Here is a 26164-nt window from a genome sequence, read left to right as displayed (position 1 = left end):
GAAGTATAAAATGTGATAGTTACAGTACTTACGAATAAGGTCGTGTGGCTTCTCAGATTCTTGGTAAGAGTGGATTTTTTTGACCCGGCCCTCTTCGAACTCAGTATTGAATTTGAGCGTGTTGTAACCTTTCCGGAAAAAAAAAAAAGATGTAACCTTGCGAAAATTACACTAGGTGTAATTTGATCTCATATCCACTAAGATCTCCTAAAACCTATGGATCACCAACACAATTTAAAAATTGACGTCAGAATGATCTCTTAAAGCCTATGGATCACAACATAAGTGAAAAAAATGATGTCAGAGCAAGTGAAGACCCATTGCATTTTATATCAGTTACACAAAAACTAAAACTTCAGAGCAGAAACCAACCCAATATATTATAAAGCAAGAATTGATAGATCACAGATGCTCGATTCCTCAACTCCAGCAACTGCAAGTTCTAGATGACTGAAATTTAAACCCACAGAGTTGCAACCTGTTCGGAGAACCACATGAACTACAAAAACATACTGCAAGTGGCCCCTCTACATATGCATGTGTTATGCTTCTTATAGCTTCCATTGTAATGTAAAACAGGTCTGTGATTATATTTTGAGGCAGCAACAAGTAAAGGCAAGATCTGCACTTTTTAAGCTTTTTCTAAACCGAGTTAAAATACAAGAAAGAACTCCTGAAGGCAGATGAAGGTATTTGGCTCTGATTGTAGGTTCTAAGAGGGGCCGTTCTCTGTGTCACTCTTGATACTGCTGCGATTTATTGGCCATGGTGCACCTGCCATTACAGCTTCAATTTCCCATACTTCCCGAGGAACATTTGTAAGATTTTTGCAGCCTTCAGCCGTAACATACTGTAAGATAAGAGCAAACTATTAAGAGCATAACCAGAAAGCATCAATCCACCAGTAAAATGTGCAGATAAGATGAGAAAAATGCCATCCCAAACCTAATATCTCTATACAGGTTCTAACTTTTTCATACCAGACCATCGATTTCTATTTTCCAGTCCTCGAGAATGGCAATGAGACAAAGTACATGCCAAAGATACAAAGCAAGCAGAGCTATGGAAAAATGTCATCCACACCTATGATAGGTTCTAACTGTTTCGTACTAGGCCATCAATTTCTATTTTCCAGCTCTTGAGCACGGTAGCGAGACAAAACATATGCCAAAGATACAAAGCAAGCTTAACCGAGACAAGATTGCATAGCCCCAGCACTAGGAGAAAACACTAGTGACAAATTCAATAAAAAATCTAATAAGGCCAGCTCTTTTTCTTCCAAAATTCTCATGATCATATGCCTACAAAACTAGTCGACAACATAATGGTATTACCGGTGAATAGAACTATTTGTCATTTTCATACAGGGCTTCCACTAAAAGCTATCAAGAAGCCAGCCCGAAAGCTGATCAATGCAATCCTAACTTATTCAAAAACAGGCTGATTTACTCAAAATTGGAGCTCTAAACTTGTGATGATTGAGCCAAAACAGTGAAACAGAGTAAAAGGACTAAAAGAAGAAGGTAGTAGAGTTGCAAGGATGTGGAATCCATTGAAGTGGAAGGCAGTTTAGAAATTCAAAAAGAAGGGCAGTTGCTTCAGTATACACTCATTTCCTCCAACCATTCACATTATATAGTAGATGAAACTATGTTGCGTTGTGCAACTAGAGAAGCCAGGTCATTTACTTTCCAATGACCAATGTTGTAATAACAATAGGGGTGCTACAGGTGCTCTAGCAACTCCTTTTATGCAGTTCAGCAAATTTACAATATTCATTCAATCAATGTCTTATCACAAAAAGTGATAATGGTTTAAAAAGTTTTCAGGGCATTATTACTGTCAGGGTCGTCCTTTGATAGCAAAATCAGAATTAGAATTCTCATTTGAGAGTTTGACTCAGTTTTTTCATGTTGGTACCTGAAACTAGCATTTACATCTTGCGTACTGGTAACCATCACCTGCCAGATCACCACTCAGTTCACTGGCCTGATGTGGATAGTCGGGAATTGGAGTGCTACACAGGTGGGTCAATGAAGTTAGTTGGGCCTCACAGACCACTCAGCCAATCACCAATTTCCACATCGGACTGGTGACGTGAGAAGTGATCTGATGTCCTCATATCTTAATGCTAAAAGCCACTAAAGTCAGGAATAACCACAAAAAAAAACTTACCGATATCAAAATGCATCTACATCCAAGGGAACAAAATGAGAAGTATATTTCCATAAATACCCATAATTATCCACAGACCATAAGGAGAAGAACTAAGAGTTTTATCTTCATTTACAATTTTGCTAGATAGAGAATAAGTAGGATTTTCAAAGTGGAATGCAACAAAAAACACAACCTATAAAGATAATTAACTACATTTCATGACAACTTATAAACACGCATTTTTTATGTGACAAAAGAATGCTAAATCATGATGTTTTTCTATCTTATTTTGAACAGAAAAATTACATATAATCAAAACAAACAATGTGATATGTACCATATGTCAGCTGAAATCTATACACAGTTGTTTAAAGAAGCTGAATATTAATATGTTGTTTAAAGCAGCTGACACAAGTGTCTTGACTAACAGCTCCATCATGGAAGATGGAACAGGCTTCAATCGGCACGCATTTTGCCTACAGATACTATGGAGCCAGGAGACTGGACAAACTAGTACTACAAGAAAACGGCCATATTAAAAATTGTCACCGGCTGAAACCTTCTAAAACGGTAGCTTGAGAAGAGCAACAAGATACAGCCTTTTCTTTAAAGGCTGTTTAGCATTTCTTCAAGTTCACTTCCATCCTGCAATTGGATGGCCTCATTAATCTCCTTTTAACCATCTCCTTATGTTTTCCTCATGCATCACCTCTATCCATAAGTGTCCTTCATTTCTTTTTTGTTTCCAATAATAGCTACTAGTCCTAAGCCAATAGTTGCAGTTAGCACGGACATTTTAAGTTAGCTCATGTTAGTAAGAATGGGGAGGCTTATTTGGTATCCACACATACTTCAGAAAGTCTACTTGATTATTGCACTCATAATAGTAAGATTTAATCCTTACTTAGGTCAAACATATGTTTTCTTTCCCCCTCTTTTGAAAACAAGAAACTATCTTCATGAACTAGCAAACTTTCCTCCAATCTAGTTTTCCAGTCGTAGCAAATTTGTTGAAGTCTTGAACCCTCCTCTGTCTCCTCTCTTATCATAGTTGGTCATGTTCAACTCTATAGAATGAAAAGGAGGCTACTGCTGAAGATACATGATTTTCACTTTCCTTGAAGGGGCAAACTTCCTCCACATCTCTTTAATCAAACTGCTCAAGCAAGAAGCAAACAGGATGAACTAGACTAGTACTAATCAAAAAATTGAATTCAGCAAACAATCCTCTTCAAGTTCCTTCCATTAATCAGTAATTAATGTAATTGTAGAAACCTAAGCATCATTCTTGCAACAAAATATGAGCTGACTGGACAGCTCAACTTAAAGAGTGGCGAAACAAGGTGCTGATGGGCCACCTGGCCAAATCAAAAATTTTGAATAGGCTATGCCCAAGGCACTGGGGAAAGAAGTGTCAACTTTAGGCTGGAGGAGACCTTATCCTGTTGAGGCAATGCAGTTATTGTGAAGTGCCTTATCTTGCTCTCTCACGAAAACGCTCAAAGACAGATATTGCACCACCTCTCTCTCTCTCTCATAAAAAGGACAAACGAAGAACTTTGAGCCACATTATGACACTGATGGGTTACTGAAATTAACTGGATCACAGCTCAACTACTAGTTCAGATAAGCGCAAGTTTGAGGAGGAACATACCACATCACTTTCAATTCGAACTCCACCAAAATTCCCGTATCTTCCAAGTTCTTTACAGTTAAAGAATTCTGATGAAACTGGATCTTCCATGGCTGGAGCCAGCAGAGCATCAATGAAGTAGCATCCTGGCTCCACAGTTATCACCTAAATGCAGATCATAAAACCACAAGATATTGTCAAGTAGTTCTATGTTCATTGCAGAGACAATGCATACAAGATCAACAACAAGAACTATGAATAACAGCATCTCTATTATTTTAACACAAACTCCAGTCCTTCGTTTGTCATTTAGGTCCATCCATCCATTCTATAGATACCCCATCCTTAAATATACTCCTGTTGTTTAGTTACTATTCGCCTTAAGGGGCAATAAACAAGAGAAATAGACCAATCAAAAATGAAGAAAACTCTTTAATCAGATGGGATAACAGCCATTCATTCTTTATCTTACATGTATTATACATGCCAAAAACTAGTATTTCTTGACTACAAAATGCACCAAAACTTACAATTTGTGGACAAATGGTATCCAAGATAAGCATCTACATGGAATGATTAGAAAAGACAAGCGTTACTAACCACAAGCCTTGTTTTACAAGTTTCAAGGTAATAAAACAGCAGGACTCTCTTGAGACAGGATTATCTTATCATGAGAGAAGTTATTAACTAGCAATAATATTACTTCTCAAAAAGTAATCTTCCAAAGAAAACCACTGTAAGCTTGCTTCCTTAAATTCCTTTCATAATCAGAGCGCATAAAATATCTTAAATACTGAAATCAGCACATATCTTGACAGCATCTGACCTACTATGGATTACATGATGGATTCATTGCTATAATAAGCAGTCAGTATCTTATTGCCTTATGAAATACACGCAACATCTGCATCATGAGTCTTAAAGCCTCATGATGCTACACAAGCATACCATGGTGGACAACTAGATAAATTTTGGGTGGAAAATAGCTGGCAATGTGCAGCATGATTTAGGAAATGAGATAGAGGATCACAAAAAAGATAAAGAAGAGGTTAAAGGTATGATAATACAAAAAAGTGGAAAATGATTTTAAACAATGTTGTTACACATATAGATGAGGTTACATTCACTTTCCAGTCAAATGAGTAAGAATACTAACTTCAACTATTACACTGTATGAAATTTGATGTCCCTACCATGATATCCTTGTATTGCATACTAGGGCACCCAAATATTCCACGAAACATCAAAAGCATGGACCCCAAATTCATGGATCATAATGATTTTGAAAGTAAAATAATTACTGACCATGCCCTCTTGCAGGGTTCTTATTGTCCGTAAGGCTCTCAATCCTGGCTCTCTGGGTCGCTCCATACCCTACACAGGATAAACCATTATCGCCACTATGAAATAACTCAAAGAATCAATCAGAAGAACATGTCAAATGAGTGAAATCATCAAAAGAAGAAAAAAAAAGCACCAACCTTGGCATAGCCTCCTGGATCATGGGTATCAATCCCAAGGAAGTGTCCAAGACCATGAGGCATAAAAACAGCACCCAGTCTTACCACCATCATGTCTTCGATATCACTGGAAAAAAAAAGTACAGCAAAATGGAGGTTAATTTATTATATGCATTGAAATAGGATCTGAGCAAATTTTTACTACCATACCCAAGAACTAATCCCTCCCTTGCCAGTGACTCAAGGATGGTCTTCTCTGCTAGTCTGCAACAAATTATATCATTAACCAAAAGTATCAGAACTCAGAAGTTCAAATATGTAGAATGAAGTGATTATGTTGTGAAACATTAACTAAGTGATGATGATGCACCAGCCAGATTAGTACATTATCCAAGGGACAATTACTCCCCAGATGATGGAAAATGCTTCTAGATACTGGTGATTTTTCATATCCTGTGTTCTGAAACCTAAATAATTATCATAGTGAAATATTTTCGAGTTATCTGAGTAATTAATTCTCTAAGCAGTTTACTTTTACCAAAGAATCACTATCACTACTAATATGCTGGGCCAGATCTACTGATTTCATTAATGGCATCTTATATTTTAAAGAGGTCACCAATCTTTGCATCCACATCCTAAATTTTCAGACTATATTCTATTTGAATGTTCTGACAACTACCAGATAACTCATGGATAATAATGATAATTGATTGTATTTAAAGTAGCATTAGAATGCATTTGGGTGTAATGGGAATTTTACACATAGTAGCAAACCAATCAATACACATTCTGGTTTTACCCAGTGCTAGTTGTAGACATTTCTATTATACATCTATACCCAATAGGTGGCCCATAGAAGATACATATGAAGAAAACATAGAGAAAATATCCCATAGTCCATGTAATATCTTCTGACAAAGATGAACTCCTTATTCATTAGGTGAAATGAAAATAGTAACATACAGAGAACTCAAATTAAAAACAGAATTGAGATGGCTATGTCAAATCCTTTAAGTATTCCAACTAATTGCCCTTACTTGTGCATGTCAATCCAATTCACTCCAGGTCGCATTGACATTATGACAGCATTGTGAGCATTAAGGACAGCCTGTGCACAGAGGGAAAATATCTATTTAGAACAAAAGAATAAACCTTATGCAAATATGCTGCAACTAACATTGCAATTACTATGAAAAATGCTAATCAGCATAAATTTGTCAAAACCGTCACAACATAGCAAATACGAAACAACTAAAACAAAATTTACTTCAAAAATAGTACCAAAAATAAATACTTACACTGTAGACAACAATTTGTTCCTTCGTGAATTTGCCATTGACCTGAACATAAATGAGTAGATTTCAAATAAATATAAAAATGTGTGCTAAACATTAACAATTTAAAATTTCTCTTGAATTGAGAATAATTTTATGACATGATTAATCTCAGCACTTAGAAATGCTATGACCATGCCACCAGAGAATGTCTATTTGTCAGGTTGAAAATAATTTCTGAAAGTGAAGAAATTCATTGATTTTAATGATATTAGTCACATAACATTTATTTGAAAGGTGTTGGATGAATTTATCTTGGACAGTGAGGAGATCATTATTGTTCATCTAAAGGACATTGTCATCAAACTTCCAAGTAATCGGGTCGATTTCCGAAAAAACAAATGATAAAAAGAAATAAATGAATGCCAGTCGGCACCCACAATGTATGCTCAAGGCTGTAAATAATCTAAAGGTTAATGGTGGGAGGTGAGAACAATCCCCTCCCCCAGTCACTAACCTCAACCACTAACCATACAACAGATATTCCACCACAGTGTGTTCATTTATCAGGTGGAGGAAATAACTAATGAACTTAATGTCGATGTATTTCATTGGAGGGCTCCTAACATTCATAAATTGGTGGAGCTTGAACACATCCTGGACTGAGGACAAATGGCCTAACCATTAAAAAATGCCAAGATTGCCAAGTACATGTTTGTCAAATGAAGCTTTTGCTACTTTCATAGCTCCAGACGATGTTGATTAATTCTTCTTCTCTAGCCTATGAGGTCATTCTTTTGCATAGCAATCTCTCAAGTATCCTGAACTGCGAAAGCCTGCACTTCATGGGACCCGAGCTCCTTCTTGCATTTTCATGTTCTCTCCTCTATATTATTAGACTGACATGAATTCTTGACTTTGGTTCATCTTATCATATGCCTTTTGATGTGTTCAGTGTTCACTGCTAATATTTCAACTCTTTAGACCACAAAAGGAAATGTACTAATATAGTACTAACTGATTTTCTTTAAACAGTTTAAAAAATTGTTGCCTACCATACCATGCTTTTTTTTTATAATTACCCAGCTCACTGATCTTCATTATGAATTTATGTCATGGGTAAGCTAGTAATGTCCTTCTAAATCTAAAAAGGAAAACATGTCATAAGCTAAATTATTCTCAAACACTGGATACACTAAATGATGTCATCAATCATATGCTTCCACATATCCCTAGAATTGCAATCGTTGTCCCTTTATCTTTGTTCCCTCCAACTTTTGCATCTGAATATAATTTGGTATCTTCTAAGGCACTGTAGACAAGCACAAAGGGGGGGGAGGGGTTATGTACTAATATTTAATAGGCAGCTATAGGGTTACTATGCACCTGACCTGTCCAAGAAGCCTGACATGTTATGCCTGCCCATTCCACCTAAGTGGATTGGGCTGCCTAGGCACCAGACTAAGGGCTGGACCACCCATGTATATGACCCAGCCCTCGGCAAGATGGGCAGGGGCTGCATTGCCCAAGGCAACCACTGCCATCTAGATCATTTGACAGAAAATTCTGTAATTTTCTAATCAACATTACTCCTTTCCTATTATTGAGTTTTTCCAGATGCCAAACCTTTTACTCTCAACCTCCTTCAATTCGAGTCATCAATTGTACATGCTATATTTATATTCCTATATTTAAAAAAAAATAATCTACTGCTCAGATAGAAACTGGCCATGGGTTTCACCTTGGTTAAGACATCGGTTATATCTGCATCAGGTTCTCACTAACAAGGTATATATGATATATCAATCTCATTTATCAGCTAAAAAAACAGAAATATCTTAAGATGTCAACCAATACAATCTAACATACCAGTTGAGGTCTTTTAATGTAATTTAACTTTCATTAGTTTATCATGGATTTTTTAACTCATTAAATAGCAAAATCAGTGCCTAACACCATAAATCTCATTTATATCTGCTAATATATCAATATCTCATCAGCATTATATCGGAAAATATATTATAATATCTCGACACTTTGAATTCATTCGGTTGTCCATCTTGACATAGAAAAACTAATATCACAGTTCATCTCGATATCGGCTACCTACCAAGACAATTAATAAATCGGCCTTTTCATGAACTGAACCAGGCCTCCTCTGGTACAACTTTGAGCAAAGAAATGGAGGCTATTTAATATTTTAAATATGATATTTGGTTTTAGGAAAAGTGTGCATTAAGCATCTTGGCCATCATGTTTTTTTCCTCATTCAGCTGCCTCCTATCATTGTTGATAATTGTATTTTCCACGGCGGCAATCCTTCTCTATCATCTAACCCATCCTCTACTTGCTATACACACTACACTGCTCTTCCTCCTATTAATTCCCACAATTCTCTGGCCTGTCAATGTGCATTGCCACAGAGCAAATTATGTTAGTGACATGTCCTGTCTTAACTAAATTGGAAGCAGATTGGAGCGCAGAAGATTTTTTGGTAGATTAGATTGCAATAAAGTAGCATTAACAGATACAGGTTATAGAAAATACTAACAAGCTAGAAATAAAATATCAATAAATATTATGGTGTAATATGTCTAGTCATTACTTTATTGCATTTGTTAGTTATAAATGACAAGAAATTTAATGATGTGATAAAACTAATCAGTTAATATATTCTTGATTGAACAAAGATTTAAGGCTGATGATGACAATATAAAATTTTTGATTTTGTATTAGGTAAAAATAGAACATCTAGGAATTGGCTTTGGGGTCAACAGCAAGATCTCAAAGCAAGTGCGATATGGCAGGTATTCACATATGGTAAGGCTCTTTATGTCCAACTAACTGCTCTTGGTCCTATTTAAGGTCGGAAGAACCAGTACCGGGCACCGTACCAGTTCTCCAGCAGAACGACTCGGTACAGACTGTGTCGAGCCCGTATCGAGAGAGGACACGGCACCATGGAAGAGAGGAAAAGAGAAAGAGAGAGCGAACGGGGAGGGAGGGCCAGAGAAGGGTGACGGATGCCGACGAAGGCTGTAGGGGGCCGGTGGAGGCCGCGGCAGGCAACGCCGCGGCCGTTCCCCTGTTTCGAACAAAACAGGGGAACCGGCCACGGCCTCCACTGGCCCCTGCGGCCCTCTGCCATCTTCCGCCGCCTCTCCTCCTCCCTTCCTCCCTTGCTCGCTCTCTCTTTTCTTCTCCTTCTCCGGCTCCGACAAGCGTCTCATTTTTACAGCCGAAACCATACGGGTAAGCCACCAGTATGGGTCAAAATGGGTGGAACCGCCCGATTCGGGACGGTTCCACCGACCTTAGTCCTATTAGTACTTCTATCCATGATTGTGCCAGATCTTTCAGCATGACTTCCACACCATTTCAATCACCTTAATACTCACTATCATCAATCGATTCAGGATGTATCTTTCACGACATTGTCCATTGGATCACGCCCCACACAAATCTAAAATCACTCTGAACTTCGTTGTTCATCAGGCTGCATGGATCTTGAAGCGATGATTGCGCGACCCATCGGTGGGTTCGTGCAAAGGAAGGTGAATCCTTCTTTCGCGTGAAAGATACAACCATCACCCATCATCAACACCTAGTATTATAGTGTCATTCTTGTGTATCATTTGTGACATAGCGGGCATTACTTATAGGTAAGAAGACATGATTAACTTTCTACTAGAAATGTCCCAATTTCATATTAGCCTACATGAATGCGTTTATTTAGATAGTTTGTCAAATATTACACATCTCAACAAGATACACAATGTTGAACCCTAAATTATGTCAGTTATGAGGTGATATTTTCTCTGATAACTAAACGGACACCTTCCACCTTTTTCTAGCTGCTGCTGTTTGGGTGGTTATGATACTAACCTAATTCAAAGAGCATCTTTTTCCAATGAGAATCTTCTTGAGTGGCTTTTGTGCAACTTTTTAGCCTTCATAATCTGAAATGGGCATGGTGTATATGGTTTTGCTATGTTTCACCAGTAATAGCATTAATGAAAATTACAGGAGTAATGGGAATGGTGCTTCTGAAATTTTAATAGGTATTGCATTCTTTGTGAAATTGCTTACCATCTAACAGAAAGACATGACCTGTGTTGTGCACACAGACCATTATGATGTGTTTCTTCACACATTTCCACATTAAATGTTGACTGGGCTGGTAACTAATGCAACTAAGTTTTCTTAAATTAATTGCCACCTTAAGCCTCCACATCTTCCTTAGTAAGAAAACTCTTATTTCCAAAAAGAATAAAATGTGTGATATTAGTTGAAGTGCTATATTGGAATTTTTGTTTCGACACGCTTCTTAATTTAGTGATCACCATCATCAAAGAACCTCAAGAGAGAGGTTGTCACTTTGTTCAACAGCAAAAGATTTCTGGATTCATTTTAAAAAAAAATATCCACACTATTTCATCAATCGTTTGGTGCTTACTCATGTAGACCTCATAAAGAAAATTGACCCATTTTTTGCCAGATATTTTATGTTTCTGTATGATGTTTCATCTGATCCTAATAACTTTTATTTCATCCACGTCGTGGTTCTTCTGAATCTATTATTCTAGGAGAGCAAATCTCCAATGCCTAGTGGATTAAATTGATTATAGTTGATGACAGTTTGAAGTTAATTACTAAAACTTCCCCAGGGTGTTGAAAAGAAAGCAAAATACTGAATTGACGATGTCATAAAAACAAAATCCATGATGTAAAAACGTAACTTAAGTGGTGATAATTTCTGTCAACGTCAAATGACAAATGATTTGGTAACTTAGTCCATTAATTGGGAACATAAAACAAGTTTATTGACAACAGCAACAGTTTAAAGTCAAATTACTTACAGGGAATGAACATGTTATATCAGAGCCATAAAAATGATACTCAGCTCCCATGTCAAGCAATGCCATGTCTCCATCTTTTAGGGTCTGAAAACAGATAGAATAATAACCATGGCAAAAGGTTATAATTAAAGAAGCAGCCTTTCACCAAATCTCAATTTTCAAACTAATAGAATAAGAGAAAGTCCTTCACTTCACTAGAAAATGTTCACATGAGAAACATATTTATATGTTAAACAAACTTAAACAAAAAAATATGGGCCAACATATTCCTTAAAATCTGATTATGTATCAAAAGGACAAAGTGTACAACTTCAACAACAAAATGGGTGTATATACACACATATACATGCATGCAACACATGCAAACAGAATGCGTGTGCAAACAAAATATCACAATTATGTAATGATAGCCACATGAGATATTTGATCATCAAGCCTTCGAAGAAATGGTTATAGGCTTATAGCAGAAAAGGACATACGATGGTACAAGCCAAATGCTGGAAAGATGGGAAAGGCAAATCTTGGTGCATTATCATTATGTATAAAGATCTGAACCCAAGATACATGTTTTGTCTGAAGATCTGTGATTTTAATATACTCCTAAAGAACTTAATAAAGAAAAATATGAAGACAGATTCCCATTACACATTACCAAAGACATATGATAAAATTGAAGAGGAAATATCAGAGAACAATAGCAATCCCTATAAAATTAATAAAATGTAGTGAATGCCAACAACAACTTTAATTATCTCTCTCTTTTCTCTTCGTAACAGGCTGGCTTGAGCTGCTTGTATCAGGAACAATTTATCAAGGCACCAGTTTGATAAGACAAATAGCAATTATCAAAACCTGAAACTTTTCCTTTCATTTATAGGACTTCCAATATTCTGAAGATAAAACAGGGAAGAAAAACCCAATATAATATCTTCCATCCTAACAGAACCAATTGATAGACTTCTCGAACAGCAGGAGTTTGACAGGGCACATTCCAGTTTATCCCAATCTAGTTGATGAAGTGTTGCCAAACTGTCCAGATTAGGCTGAGTGCATGAGCACATCCCTTTTGACCATCCATGTATTAAAGAATATCCCACTTGGATTAGCCCAACGGCCCCAGCCCATTCTTTGAAAATATTGCAATTTTATTATAAATACTGTCCAGTGTACAGTTGCATAAAGCAAGAGAAAGAACACAAGCAAAGTAAAATGCTAGGGCTAGCAAACAACATTCGGAGCATATTGTTGGATAAAGGAGCACTAAGAATATTTTGAATGACATATGCATCATACCTAATTCATTGTAAAATCCAGGTGAGGCGAAGGGGAAAAATAGCAAAAGCTTACTAATAGATTAAACATATAATTGATACAAATAGATTGCTTGTAGTGATAGCTAGATGAACAAACATTAGACTGGGAACCATATGCCACATCAAGTGAAACAGGGGAAGGAGATTCCCAGAGAAAGTGCCGCAGCTAAAGTTGCAGCTTCCTGCAACCAAAAACCTTAAAACAAAGAGCATCATGTTCAAGCTGAAATACAGTCCCCAAGACATCTGATGAACAAAAAAATATCATCTTGACAATTAGTTAAAAAAACAAGACTTAATTTTAACCCAAAAGTTACAGCTAGGTAGAGATAATATCACAGACTGACCTATGTGGTACGGTCTACAGTATTTAAAAAATAATCTAGCAGGAGAGAACATGCACATGCCTCAGGGAGTACAAAATTATAATACAGAGATCTAGGAAAATAGAAAAAATAATTTAAAGAAAAAGATAATGATCAACATAAAACAGGAATACCCGATCATTTGGAGCAGCTGCGTGGCCATAGTGAAGAACAGAGCTACAAAACAGACCCCATCATGAGAAGAGATTATAAGTTGTATATCACATCAACAAAAACAAAACAATCGAGCATCTAATACCTAATCTATTTACCTATAGTTAAAGTCTCAGACGAAAAGGTGTTTTAAGTAAAGTGAAGATATAAATGTTGGCCATGACATTTTTTGAACATCAATTCATTAAAACACTAGGGCCATGTATTCAAATATGATGTGCATGCGTAACTATCAATCACATGCATTACATCTAAAGAAAATTATTTGCTATTTTCGAAGAGATTACAATATATCCTTTTAAAATACTAAATTTCAACACAGTATTTCGTTACAAAATCATCCTTCCATGACAATAATCATAAAGTGCTTGGAAATATAAACATACAAGGACAGACACCAGTCATGCACGCAAACACTGCAGCAAGCCATGTATGTCAACCAGATCATACTCTTTTTTCATGAGCGAAGTTCATGCATCAAAGCTTTATGTCAGTAATCATTTGGTAAATAGAAAGTATTTCTCAAATCATGCCAATTTTGTAATAGGGCATGTAGAATATGGTATCTGAAGAGTAAACCCAAGCTTAATACTTTAGATAGGACCCTAAAACATAGAACTTAAAAAACAGATTGCTGCCTTTTTTTAAAAAAAAAAGAAAAAATACAATAGTATTTACAGGAAACAAAAGGAAGGAACTCTAAGCCACGAAGACCCTGTATTATTAGAGCTATCAATTAGGTGCTGACCATGTTGATCATTGCTGCTCATTCAGTGCTGGATCAGCACACAGCATAGTTTTGCTAGTGTCATGCTAGTGCCTGAATGCCACATTCCCAAGCATGACAAGCATCAACACCAGATGATACAGCCTCCTATGGTATTTAAAACCTTGCTTAGAGGAATAAACATAACCATAATTACAACTACGCATGCAAGATATTGTACAATATTAAAGCAGTTGACAATTAAGGTAATGCCCATACCCTGCAGAACCCCTTAAAAATTTTTTTGCCCATTCATTTGAAGGTCGGAAGGAAGGTGGAAGCAGTGCCAAGCCAAAAATGGAGGCAAAAAAAAAAAAGCAACCCTAATAAACAAGAAGAAAAACACTTGGAAGGCCAAGCTTGCCAATGCAGTGTTAGTATGACACATCCCATGGTACGTACTGTGTCAACCAGCTATTGGTACTACACCATACTGCAAGTTCTAAAACCTTGATGGTGGCAGTGGCAATGATGGTGGACAATTTCTTGTGCAACTATCTTCCATCGCCCACATGCATATATCTGAAAAATGCATGTCCAACAACAATTCAGACATCCAACATTCAGCCAGCTGTTTAACAGTATTCATTTCTGAAAGCTTGCAATATGGCTAAAGGCATGATGCATTCATTCTCCAAAATACAAGGTAACATCACAAGTTTTTTATCCACAAAATCATGTAGAAAAACTAGCATTCTTGTAAATTCAGAAGCTATCATCTGATATTTTTTTAGCCATGAAGTTACTCATCCAAGTACTAAATAAGATCACCACCAGCAGCTGTAATGGGTTACCACACTTTGATGAAGCATGTTGGGGGGGGGGGGGGGGGGTTGTTGTTTTGGGGTGGTTTGCTTCTTAATATTTACTAGCCTTTGATAAAATAAATGTTCTACGGAGATAACCCTCACCTATTTTCACCGGTAGCACATATACAAGTATACGAGCAATGCCTGCAACCACCATACATGTAAATGTGATGAAGAAAGATGCTTTCCAACTGATATTCTTTCATGCCTTCCCTTGCTTTTCTCAGAACCTAATATGGATCAGAATAATAACATGGAAAGATCAGCAATTTTTGCTGCAGAGACTCAAACTCAATGAATATATGAAATAAGGAACACTGACTTGAGCTATATATGTGATATGCTATTGCTGTATATACAGATGGAGGACAAAAGCATCCATCACGATGCAACTGACTAACAAAAGTGGCTAGCCTAAGGGGGAAAGATATCATAGCAATGCAGCTCCAGCTTGGTCCAAAGAAGTTGAAAATCCAATCCATAAACTAACACCCAGTCTCACCAACATAAAGCCCAGTAAATAAGATTTCTAAAATTCTTTCACCAACTTCACCAAATGACTCTTCATTTTCCTAGCATTACTTTCCTGCAAAGCATAATAATAACGTTTTGCATATGCTGAAACAATGAAAACTTTAATTTCACAACCTTGTGGCCCACCTAGCAAGCTCTTTGAGCTAGCAACTCCTGTAACTTTGCCAGAAGCGATGACGTCCCATTCTTGAGACCAGTAAAACACATATGAGGCTCGCTGCATGAGAAACAGAGAAAGGGCCAGTGTTCATTGGAGACCTGTGCCACGTTTGCCAAGCGCATAAGTGGCTCCAAGTGTCAGACATGGCAGCCTTTAACAAGCTAGGCATGAGACATGACACACACACACAGATAGTGTCTCATTGCTATCCAAAAAAAAACTTAAAAGCTGGAGGGAAGAAGGGGGAAGGCTAACGAGCGAGAGAGAGAGAGAGAGAGAGAGTCTAGCAGACAGAGTAGTATATCTACCAGGAGTTTGCAAGCACTCAAATGATGTGTCATTTAGAGGAAAATTACCTAAGAACTAACCTTAATAAAAGCCTCAAATTCCTAAAGCCATAAAACCCTAAACATAGGATAGGGCTTTGAGAGATTAGACCTAATCTGTTTAAACACCACCATAAAAATTTATTAGCGGACCTCACACAAATTATGTCAAATACCCAATCCTCCCTTTAAAGACACCAGAATCAAATTTTGGCAGAAAGGAAGTAGACAACATCTAACTTTCTAAGTTTTCTATGTCCTCCGCACAGATCATTTTAAACTACAAAACTCCACCAGCCAACCACTAGCAGAAAATTGAAAGCTTTAACCATAAATTGTGTATATTTATCAATTATAATATATAGTACAAACTCTCCCAATATGCCCATTTGTGAGGCATGTATACTGTCCACATTTCCCCTCCCGCATCCATGTATTTGCGTTTGCCACCTCATGTCTCCGTGAGCCCATATTTTTCAGGAGACAAGTAGCTCAATTTATTAGAGCTTATTTGTTAAACAAAAGGTCTAAGATTCCGGCCCTTCCTCCAGTATTTATTATATATTCAAATGGGTTTTGCCAAAGGTTCGCTGGATCGGTGACCAGCATATTATGGTACGGGCCCATACCATGCCTTGCAGGAGCGAATCGTTATTTTTTTGAATTTTTTGAAATGAAGTCAACAAATGGTTTGCTGATTTCATAGTAGTAAGTCAGCAAACCATTTGCCGACTTTATTTCAAAAATGGCAAAAATAAATAGGATCCTCAGTTTCGAAATAAAACAAAGAGGACAACCAAGACCTCCCCCCCTCCCTATCCCACCCTTTCTCTCTCTCTCCCTCCCGCCCTCTCTTTTCCTCTCTCTTCTTCTCCCTGTCCCTTTCCCATGCTTGATTTTTCGAATCGGCAGAACCATGCCAGTCTATTTGCATTTATTTAGAAGAAATTAAGTCAAAATAAATAAAATTCTGTCCTCCTGCCTCTTTTTTATTTAGAAGAAATTAAGTCGGCAACTATGATAAAAACAAGGAAGTTCATCATAGTTTCACATAATTTTGTTTTCCATTTAAGATGCATTTATAGCAACTGTGATGAAATTCCTTGATGGCATTAAGGATAAGCAGGAGGACAGAAATTTGTCTATTTGAATTTTGAATGACATAAATATGGTGTATCTCATGAGCAAGGATGTGGGATATCACATAATGGTGTGAGAATGCCCCCTCAAATGGCAAAGGAGGGGATGTAAAATTTGTGCACAAACATTGGCAAATTGAACACTGCAAGCATCATTCTTTCCGTTTCCCACCCTAGTCTTGTGCTAGGAATTTTACAGCATTTCATCTGCAAAAGTTGTTTTAGATGCCATTAATGTTACACGTGCATTTGCCTATTCAGGAACCCTCTCAGCTCAACTGGGTGACTCAAGTGTTCAGGAGTTATTTTCTTACTGGCTTCTAGCTAAGAGCAATCAATGACTGAGCCCTTGGTTAGCACCTGCCTTTGACTCCAAAGTGTTGAATGGGAGATTACAGAATTTTAAAGTAATTCAGTTTTTGGTGCATTTTTCCGGTGATTTAGAAGGTTTTCACAACCATTTTCTCCATCATTCTCTATTAACTGTTGATGTAAGAGGAGAAAACTTCATAATGAAATGCTTGCATTACTGCTCTCATTACTGTAATTGTTACTGCTTAGTTCTTGGAGCATGCCTTAATGACACTTAATTGTTCTCAATCTTGTGCTTCCCTTGGAACAGCAACCTAATCTTGTTCTACCTGAGAAGCAGCAGAGCCAGAGCCTGCACCTCCTGCCTCAACTACCATTACAGATACCAATATTGACCTCAGTTCTAGTCTTTCTTAGCTTCAGGTTCTTGACATCAAGCCAATACTATGACTACGCTACTGCTGCATTACCTAGCTCACTAGGTATGTTGACTTACCATGAATTTCAACTGAAATGGGTTTCTGTTTCCGTATATCTTGTCATTTATGTGCATAAAAAAGTGTCATATCATACTAAATAAAAAGGTCCATAAATCCTTAATAATTGCCACACAGCCACCTGTAAGTAAGGAATAAAAAATGAAAATTGAGTATACCAAATGAATACTACAAAAATAAATACATGTAACTTACTTTCTGAGATTATGAAAAGGGAGATATAATGAGGCGATTATTTAATTTGTAAAGCAATCGAACTAAAATTCATAAGCTATAGAAAGCATTAATCGGCAGAAAAGCATGTAGCTGATGTAAACCAAAGTTTTAATTGTTGAAAGGGGACGAAAAGAACACCACATTGAATTTACATCAGGTACCAAGAGGATCAGAACCAACTGGATCAATGTAGAAATGACTCAAGTAGAAGAATCTACATTACCTCAATATGTGCTTCTGAGCTTACATCATTAGCATACTGAATAAGGGCAAGTTCCATCTCAGACTTAAAAACACGGCATTCAGTTAAAATAGGATGAAGGGTGCTCACATCAGTATCAAACTTCTCCATCTCCTACATCATAGCAAGAACATAATTTCAAATGGAAAGAAATTGTCATGAGTACTAAGACTATAAACTATTCCTATAATTAGCATATTATTTGTTCTTAAAAGCACTGTGAATGAGAACACAGGAAAATGTATATGGGAAGCAGCAGATGAAGCAAATGAACAGCCAAAATTTTTAGCTCACATCAGAGTTTCCACTTCAAGTCTTAAGCAGCCTTGAGAACTGGGGCATGACTAATGAGCATAGGTAATTATGGACCTCTGAAAGATTAAAGTTTGAGAAAGAAGCTTTCGAAAAGGTTTCCAATTGCATAAACAAAGTTTAAGAAATAGAATACTTGCTCATTGTACTTCGACAATGAACAATCTTCCTGCAAGTTTCAATAGCTTTGAAGACTCATTACATGAGATTGATTCATCAGTTACTGATTACGACCAATAAAATGGATAGACAAGGTGTATCTTTGCACTGATACCATTCCACTGTTAGAAAATCACCAAAATTTAATAAACAATTCATCATCAAACATTGTAAATGTCGATGAATAACCTATATATGTGTGTATAGATATATGCACCTACTCCCTCTCATTCCGTTGGCTGTGGGAATGCAATCAATTTGTGCCTTCCATGTGACTTATTATGTGATACATGCCTCACTTTATAGAGCCATACTCATGAGCCTCTAGATTTTTGGCAAAAAGCCTTACCTAGAGACTTGAGGTGAGCCTCAAACCAACCATCTAAAACAATAGTCATTGTTTTGATCAGTTTCATGTCCAATAGTTCCAGATCATGTTTTGGATCAACAAAACAAAGATTCATCCTTTTCAGCCCCTCTACCTTAAGGAAATAATACCGAAATATCTAGGTTTCATCCATAATAAGTTACAATCAAGGTTCGCAATCTCGATACTAGACCTTGTACGGGTACTATCTTAGTATGGTGTTTGTATGCCCGATATGGGGGCTGTTCGGCGTATCAATACTCGGAACGCCCCTTACAAAGTACCAATATGGTAATGATACGCCCAGTAAGCACTAGTATGGACTGGTATGGCATACCGTGCTTACAACTTTTTGAAAACAGGAAAATGTTTTCTTTTGATGTACAAATTCCTTATTCCAAGTCATCTTAGGTCATTTTTTACCATTTTTCTAACATAATAGTTATCTGGCCAACCCCTCTCATGCTTGTTTGACCCCCGTGTAACTTCCACATGGTCTGAGCTTCACCAAATGCTTCTGTTTACCTTGTTGACCTATTTACTACAGTGTGGTACTTTTGCCAGTATGCCATCTTCCAGGTGCCACCCCAAGAGATCTCTTCCTGCCCTACTTTCCATGCCAAATCATACCCTACAATGATACAAATAGCTAGTGGTGTCACAAATTGCTGCTTCGTACAACCTACTGAGCCTTTATTGGAGCTCTCTAGACTCTTGCAAGGCTAATAACAACATTAAGAGCCAACTCAAAAGAGAAATCTATTAACCATTTCTTGGGCTCATTTACAACTTGTCCTGACTCAGTAATCAAGTAAACATCTGCAAATGGTCATATAGTTTAAGGTTGGGTTATAAAGAAAGCTTTATGACTTCTCAAACAATTCTAAGGCTCATTTATAACTTGTTCTAGCCCTGTTATAAAGCGAACATTAACAAGTAATTGCACAGTTTAAGGAGAAAATCATGAAGCAAGCATCTTGACTTCTCAAGCAACTCGAATATTACAACACAAGTCCAAACTCGACCTTTCTTCTTCATAGCTCTTGCTTACAAGTATCCAGTCCAAGAACTGCCAATGGTGTGATTTTGGCAATACAACAAGCCAACATGATCCATGTGCAAACATGGAAGAATTACACTTCCCACCATCAAAATCTTGGATATAGCATTTCCACCGAAACAAACATCATGTTTAGTTATTCCATCTATCAATTCTAACAGTAGAGGCCTTAATTCACAAGCTTAGTTCAGATAAATATGTAATTTTAAAACCCATATATACCAACAAATTATATGAAATGGCTCACATGATTTAACATGTAATAACATGATCAGGTTACATCTTATGAGTAAAAGGATTCTATGATGTATAATGCAGATCTGGATCTTATGGTCCTAACTATCCAAGAATGAGATCTAGATTGTTTAGGGCCACTTTGATCCAAATCGAAAAATCCAGATCATAGATAGCAAGATTTTAACAACATGGAAAATAACCATTAACAACTAATAAAGATGTCTTACCACAGACTTCCAAGTACTATGACACACGTCACTGCAATTAGATGAATAGCCACATTATGGTCAGTGGTGTGAGACACCATGAATATTTGATCTTCTCCCTTCAAGTAGATATTAAGGAACAGTTGTATCCATTTCTAAGGGTGGCAAGTAGTAAACATCAATCACATTGGAAAGGACTACTTGGACAAAATTAAGCAAATATAGCAATAAGCGAGAAGTTCATAGAAGCATAATTTGGTTGACTCTTTATTCTATAAATATTACTTGAGAACATGAAGAGAGTAGTCTTCAATTCATTGGGCATAGAGTTTCAATCCTAAATCTAGCCCCCCACAACTACAGCTAATAGGTTTATTTAATATTAATTGCATTTGCTAGGGAGTCTGCTCATAATCAACAGATTGATTAGAGACCATGTATGTGGATTTCTGTATCATCTTCATTAGTTGGTCCTGAAGGAGACCTAAAGAACAGGAGAGTGCGTGAGATTTTTCTAAACTATTTTTTGTGCAAGGATGAAACATAAGCAACGAATGAAAGGAACCATAGAGAATAGCCTCCATCATCAATAGAACTTAAATGTGTTTCCAGTGAAGGCATCACTCTCATCATGTATTTTTGAGGATGCCAAAGAGATGATAGAAAATTTCAAAGATGGGGGGTAGAAGACCAGTAGCTGCAGATAAGACCTATTCCCTCATTGGTTTCTGAAATCATGCACCTAGATATTTGATTCTTATAGTTAACTGTCAGGAGATATTAGTTAGAAACTGCCCATTAATCACAATTTATAAAAGAATAAGCAACTAAGGCAGCAGTTGTTCAACAACATCTCAGAACCATTACAAACATACCAAAATGCATTCAGGCATGTGGGCTCCAAGAGCAAGCAAATTCAAAGTTAAGACCAGTCACCATCAAGAAGAGCTTAAAAGTTCAGATAATAATTGTAAATATAAAGTTGAAAGCTGATCAGTACTTCCTCCAAAAAGAGATTGTACTCTGCAAGATCAGCGGAATAGTCATAAATTTTAAAACAATTTGGTAAAGCTAAACATGATTTGGCAACTGACAAAAGAAGGGGGAAAAAAGGAGCCGAAGATCCAAGAAAACAAAGCATGGCAGTTCTAAGTCAAATAAATGGACATAATACCAAATTAACTTTCCAGTAAGCCTAAATAATTAATAGAAAAATGACCTCAAAGGTATTGCAATCCAAAATTAAACCTCAAAAGATGAACACGTATTTGAAAAATTGGTTCCTTAGTTCTTGTCAAGAAAGACAGCGAAAGGAACATAAAGACTCAGGCACCTCAAATGCTGCAGGCTTCGAGTGTTTATTGCTGTCTGTGTTCAACCCATGCAAGAGAAAAAGTAAAGGTTTCCCTAATTCTCCATGGTGGTCACGTAGCACTTGTACCATCTCATCAACATAGAACACCAAGTCAACCAGATATCTTTCCTATAGATGACAATACAAAAAAAATGAAGAATAATTCAACATTGTTATAGCTGAGCATACAGTTAAAAATGTGAAACACTGGAATTTTCAAAACAGAATCACCTTGAAGTAGGATAATGGCTTTATGTCACCCAACCAAACAGCATAATCAGCAGGTAACCTTGGGGCAAACAGAAGTGCCTTCCCGGAGGCAATATCCTTTCAAGCAAAGACACTTATATCAACTCAGGCCCCCAACTTACAAAAAATGAAAATTGAGCCACCAAAAAATTGGTTTAGAGAACTTCTAGGCTTAAAATATCATAAACCACAAATAATAAGCATTTATGACGGCATTGTGAGAAAAAAAATAAAAATAGAAATGTGTTGGACCTTGCAAAATGTTCCATTTGTACAGGCTTTGACAAGTAAGAGAAAAGGCCTTGAATTTCGGGATATAAACAAGTTTATGACTCACCATCAGCAGCTTAGTTATCTAGTTCTTAAATAAGTAGACTGAACTGAGCTCCTGTCTTACAAAAAAACTTACTAAACTTGCAGGAAAAAAAATCCATTGCACCCTTGGCAATGAGTATTTCTTTCTCTTGCACAACATTCCTCAAGAATAAGGTTGGAAGTCCTAAGCATCTTACAAGAAATTATATCTAAAATAGTTTAAAATGCCCACATATAATGTACACCATCCTTCAAAGGTCAGTGCGGAACTACTTTGCCAGCAGTATTCATTCTAAACAGTCATATTACATTGCATGGCAAAATAGAGACCTGTTTTTGACCCAGCATTAGCAATCCATTTATGTAAAGAACTTTCAGAGTTCAGTTTAAGGCAGATACAATGATAAAAAATGAAGGAAAGGAAATTCTATTTAAAGAATTTTTTGAGGCATAATACACCTGCAAAATGAGAGATATGATAACCCATAATAAAGCACAAGACAGGAGGAGAAGCTTAATACATTAAACTTACAATAGCTCCATAGAAGCCCGGCTCTCTAACTCCAAATAAGTAAGCAAAGAAACTCTCTTGCCTGTAAATTTATAAGCCAACGACTAGAGAAGATATTTTGCCTTTCGTGGAAGGTACAGGGAAAAATCAAATGAAGAATGCATGAATGAATTGTAGACAGGAAGAACTGCTTCAAGAAAAGATGCCACCATATACCATATAAAATAGTACTGATCTGTATGTGTTTTAGTTGATAATAACTAGTGCTTATTTATGTTAATAGGGTAACAAACAAGTAAAAAAGATTTTGACAATGAAAATATTGATAATGTAACACAAGTATAAACTTGTTTCATAAAATGTACGAGCCAATCAGTAAAGTCAAAAACACACATCACCTCATGTGACACCTGTACTGAAAGTACAGCTAGCATAGAATTGTATATATAACAGGACATGTACAAAGAGGTAATTATTGAAACTTAAAGAAAGAACGATCATTTTTGCAAAAATTAGCATTTTGCCAAACATTATAGATGCCAATTTTGCGAAAGCATTAAAATATCTTAATCATTCTTGATATATTGTAGAAACTAGAAACAAGCACTTCAACGTCAAATCACCTACTAAAGCTTTTGTTTTCTATGAGATAGAAGGGTAATAAATTCCAAAGTTCTATTTAGAGTAGTGTTTGCTTCAACAACAATGCAGATGTTTTGAGCCAGTGGAATGGTTGTCGACATTTGATAAAGAGAACAAACCTCCCCTGAAGCACTGCTTTCATATAGTCAAAATGTGATATTCATCTTGACACTACCACTGGGGAAGCAGAGGGTCTTTAATGCAAACAGAAATCCTCAGAGAATGCTCTCAGTTTGTACTAACTGATGCAAAGTTGCTCTACTTGGTCAACATAGGCCTACTGATTGTACTATATTAAAAGAAATCTGATATAGAAAAAAGATGCTTTAATTAATAAAGCATCTATCATCTATTGGATTAAGAAGATGAACATTCGGAAATGCAATGCACATGTCTCAAACTATACATAACACGTTCCAGTAAACAAGAAACAAAGATATGTTCATAACAAAGCAGCAAGAAAAGCAAAACCTGTTGTGTTGGCAACCACATGTCAAGTACCATGAAAAACACACCAGCAAATTCAAGAAAAATAAACAAAAAAAGAAAAAGCAAAAGAACACGAGGATCCAAACAGGTGGTGTCAAAAATCTAATGGGTATAGCAAAAACTCATCTTCTGCTAAAAGATTTAAATTTCAGTCTCCTCTGCTATCGATTTGGCTTATAGGGTGAGAAAATACTCTCATTTACCTAGGTCTCTAGAAATTCTCGTTATCCATATGAAATCTTGAAAAATAACAGGTCAAAAATAGTAATATGAAATATTATCTGAAAAACCTTACTTCAAATTAAGATTATTTTTCTTTCAAAAATGAAAGAAAAAAAAATTACACAGAAAATAGCATCTAAAGACTATCGTCTCAGACTCCATAACTATCTTGACAAAGTGGCAAACTAAAATAGTATTGGGTATTAGCTGCATAAAAGAAGACGTCAGTACCCACTCCAATCTTGCAGCCAAAAAAGAACCTAAAACAGTTTGATCATAGAACTCACCAGCACTAGACAATACGACAGTATATTGCAGCGATCCATGCATTATGGGTTCTTGTAAAAATCACGTAATGATAACGCATATAAAACAGCGACGAGGCTTCTCAAAAAAGATATTAAAAAAAAAAGATCCAAGATACCATAAGGACGAAAAAGAATGAAGAAATTCACCAATCCATGGAAGCAAGAACTATTCAAAGTCTCCTCTTGTCCACAAGAAACATCAGCAATTAGAATTTAGAATCACCGTCCTACTCTTGACATCTCTAACTTGCCAGAACAATCATTACACGAGGTATACGAGACACCAGACCGCAAGAACTCAAATTCAAGAAATGTTTCAATCAATCAAGGATTTCTAAACCCAAACCCTAAAGACAAACAAGATCGAATCCAAAAGGCACGTAGGATGAAGAAAAGGAAGCTAGAGCAAGAAAGAGCGGCAAAAAACCTAAAGAGCTCCACATGATCCGTGCAGTATCTCGTCTGCTCCTCGCCTCCCTGGACCAAAAAAAATAAAATAAAATAAGGAAAAAAAATAAAAATCCAGATTTCGAATCTATACGAGAAGAGGGAAAGATCAGGTTGGGAGGATAGTGATCACCTGGAGCAAGACGAAGCCGCGGATGGGAAGAGAAGAGGCGGCGAGGTGATTGCGGAGGGCGCGGACGAGCTTCTCTCGGTTGCGGGCGTGGAGCTCCATGGGGACCTCCGCGGGAGCAAGAGAAGAAGGGGCGGAGGAAGCCATGAGAATGGGCTTCGCTTCACTCCGCTTTTCCAAACGCTAGAACAAGGACGGCGACGCCATCGATCATCGATGGATCCATCAAGGGGAGGATGGGCGCGCGCAGTGATATATCAGCGGCGATGATGCGTGCCAGGCACGCCACGTGGTCCGTGGAGGTTTCCAATCCAAAGCCCCGGTTAACCACGTGGCGCACCCGGAGGCGCAGCGAGTTAGCGGACCGTTAGGATTTGGTCTGTGAAGGTCAATTCAGACAGCAGCCGTAACCCGTAGGACCGGTCACATCATGAGATGTTGATTGACGTGGCACATACAAGGACTATCAATTGATAAATTAAGAAGGCGAAGTCCCTTGATCTCCCTCACGTTAAAGCCCAAGAGACAGCACAGTGAGGAAGGTTGGATGAAGAAATGAAGACACAAGGGTCGATGGGGCTAAAGTTGGTCTCACAAGATGTCGCCTGCAAAATCTGTACCAAAAGAAAAGGCAAATCAAATCGTAGAACGTGATCGACTAGAAGGCTCGCCGATAAAGTTCACTTTCTGCTACTATGAAATGATGAAACGATAGCTTTTCACCCCATCATCAGCTAAATTGAGTTCAAAGGTTTTGTCCATACAGACCTAGGATAAGATTTAATTATTATTGTTATAGAATGATAATAGACAATGAAGTTTCTTTCCTTCCAGCAGATAAATATTATCATGAAACGCAGATCTTATTCAAATTGCCCCCTTACAAAACAAGGCTACTTAACAACGACTCGCATGCAA

At 37.0% G+C, this 26164-nt stretch overlaps 1 protein-coding gene across 1 annotated transcript; it reads right to left on the bottom strand.

The window, feature by feature from the left end:
• Window positions 1–348: 348 nt before the first annotated feature.
• Window positions 349–25481, bottom strand: LOC103709551 (xaa-Pro dipeptidase). Its single transcript, XM_008794973.4, has 16 exons — window positions 25250–25481; window positions 25097–25146; window positions 23030–23090; window positions 22165–22260; window positions 21913–22062; window positions 18221–18352; window positions 14916–15043; window positions 13199–13241; window positions 11387–11470; window positions 6552–6593; window positions 6291–6361; window positions 5461–5514; window positions 5272–5377; window positions 5096–5164; window positions 3812–3955; window positions 349–850 (listed from the first exon to the last, which is right to left on the bottom strand). The coding sequence occupies exons 1-16, from the start codon at window positions 25391–25393 to the stop codon at window positions 713–715; spliced, it is 1512 nt and encodes a 503-aa protein (XP_008793195.2). The 5' UTR covers window positions 25394–25481; the 3' UTR covers window positions 349–712.
• Between the last annotated feature and the right edge of the window lie 683 nt (window positions 25482–26164).

The sequence above is a fragment of the Phoenix dactylifera genome, chromosome 9 (assembly GCF_009389715.1).
Source record: "Phoenix dactylifera cultivar Barhee BC4 chromosome 9, palm_55x_up_171113_PBpolish2nd_filt_p, whole genome shotgun sequence".
In the NCBI taxonomy this organism is placed as follows: domain Eukaryota; kingdom Viridiplantae; phylum Streptophyta; class Magnoliopsida; order Arecales; family Arecaceae; genus Phoenix; species Phoenix dactylifera.
Note: the sequence above shows the minus strand (reverse complement) of the source record. Positions and strands in the feature narration are given on the sequence as shown.

Coding starts and splice junctions, on each gene's coding strand:
- LOC103709551 (XM_008794973.4), bottom strand. CDS start 25,393: ATGGCTTCCTCCGCCCCTTCTTCTCTTGCTCCCGCGGAGGTCCCCATG. Junction 15,044..18,220: donor GCTCAGAAGCACATATTGAG/GTAATGTAGATT, acceptor GATCCATATTAG/GTTCTGAGAAAAGCAAGGGA. Junction 6,362..6,551: donor AACAAATTGTTGTCTACAGT/GTAAGTATTTAT, acceptor CTCTGTGCACAG/GCTGTCCTTAATGCTCACAA.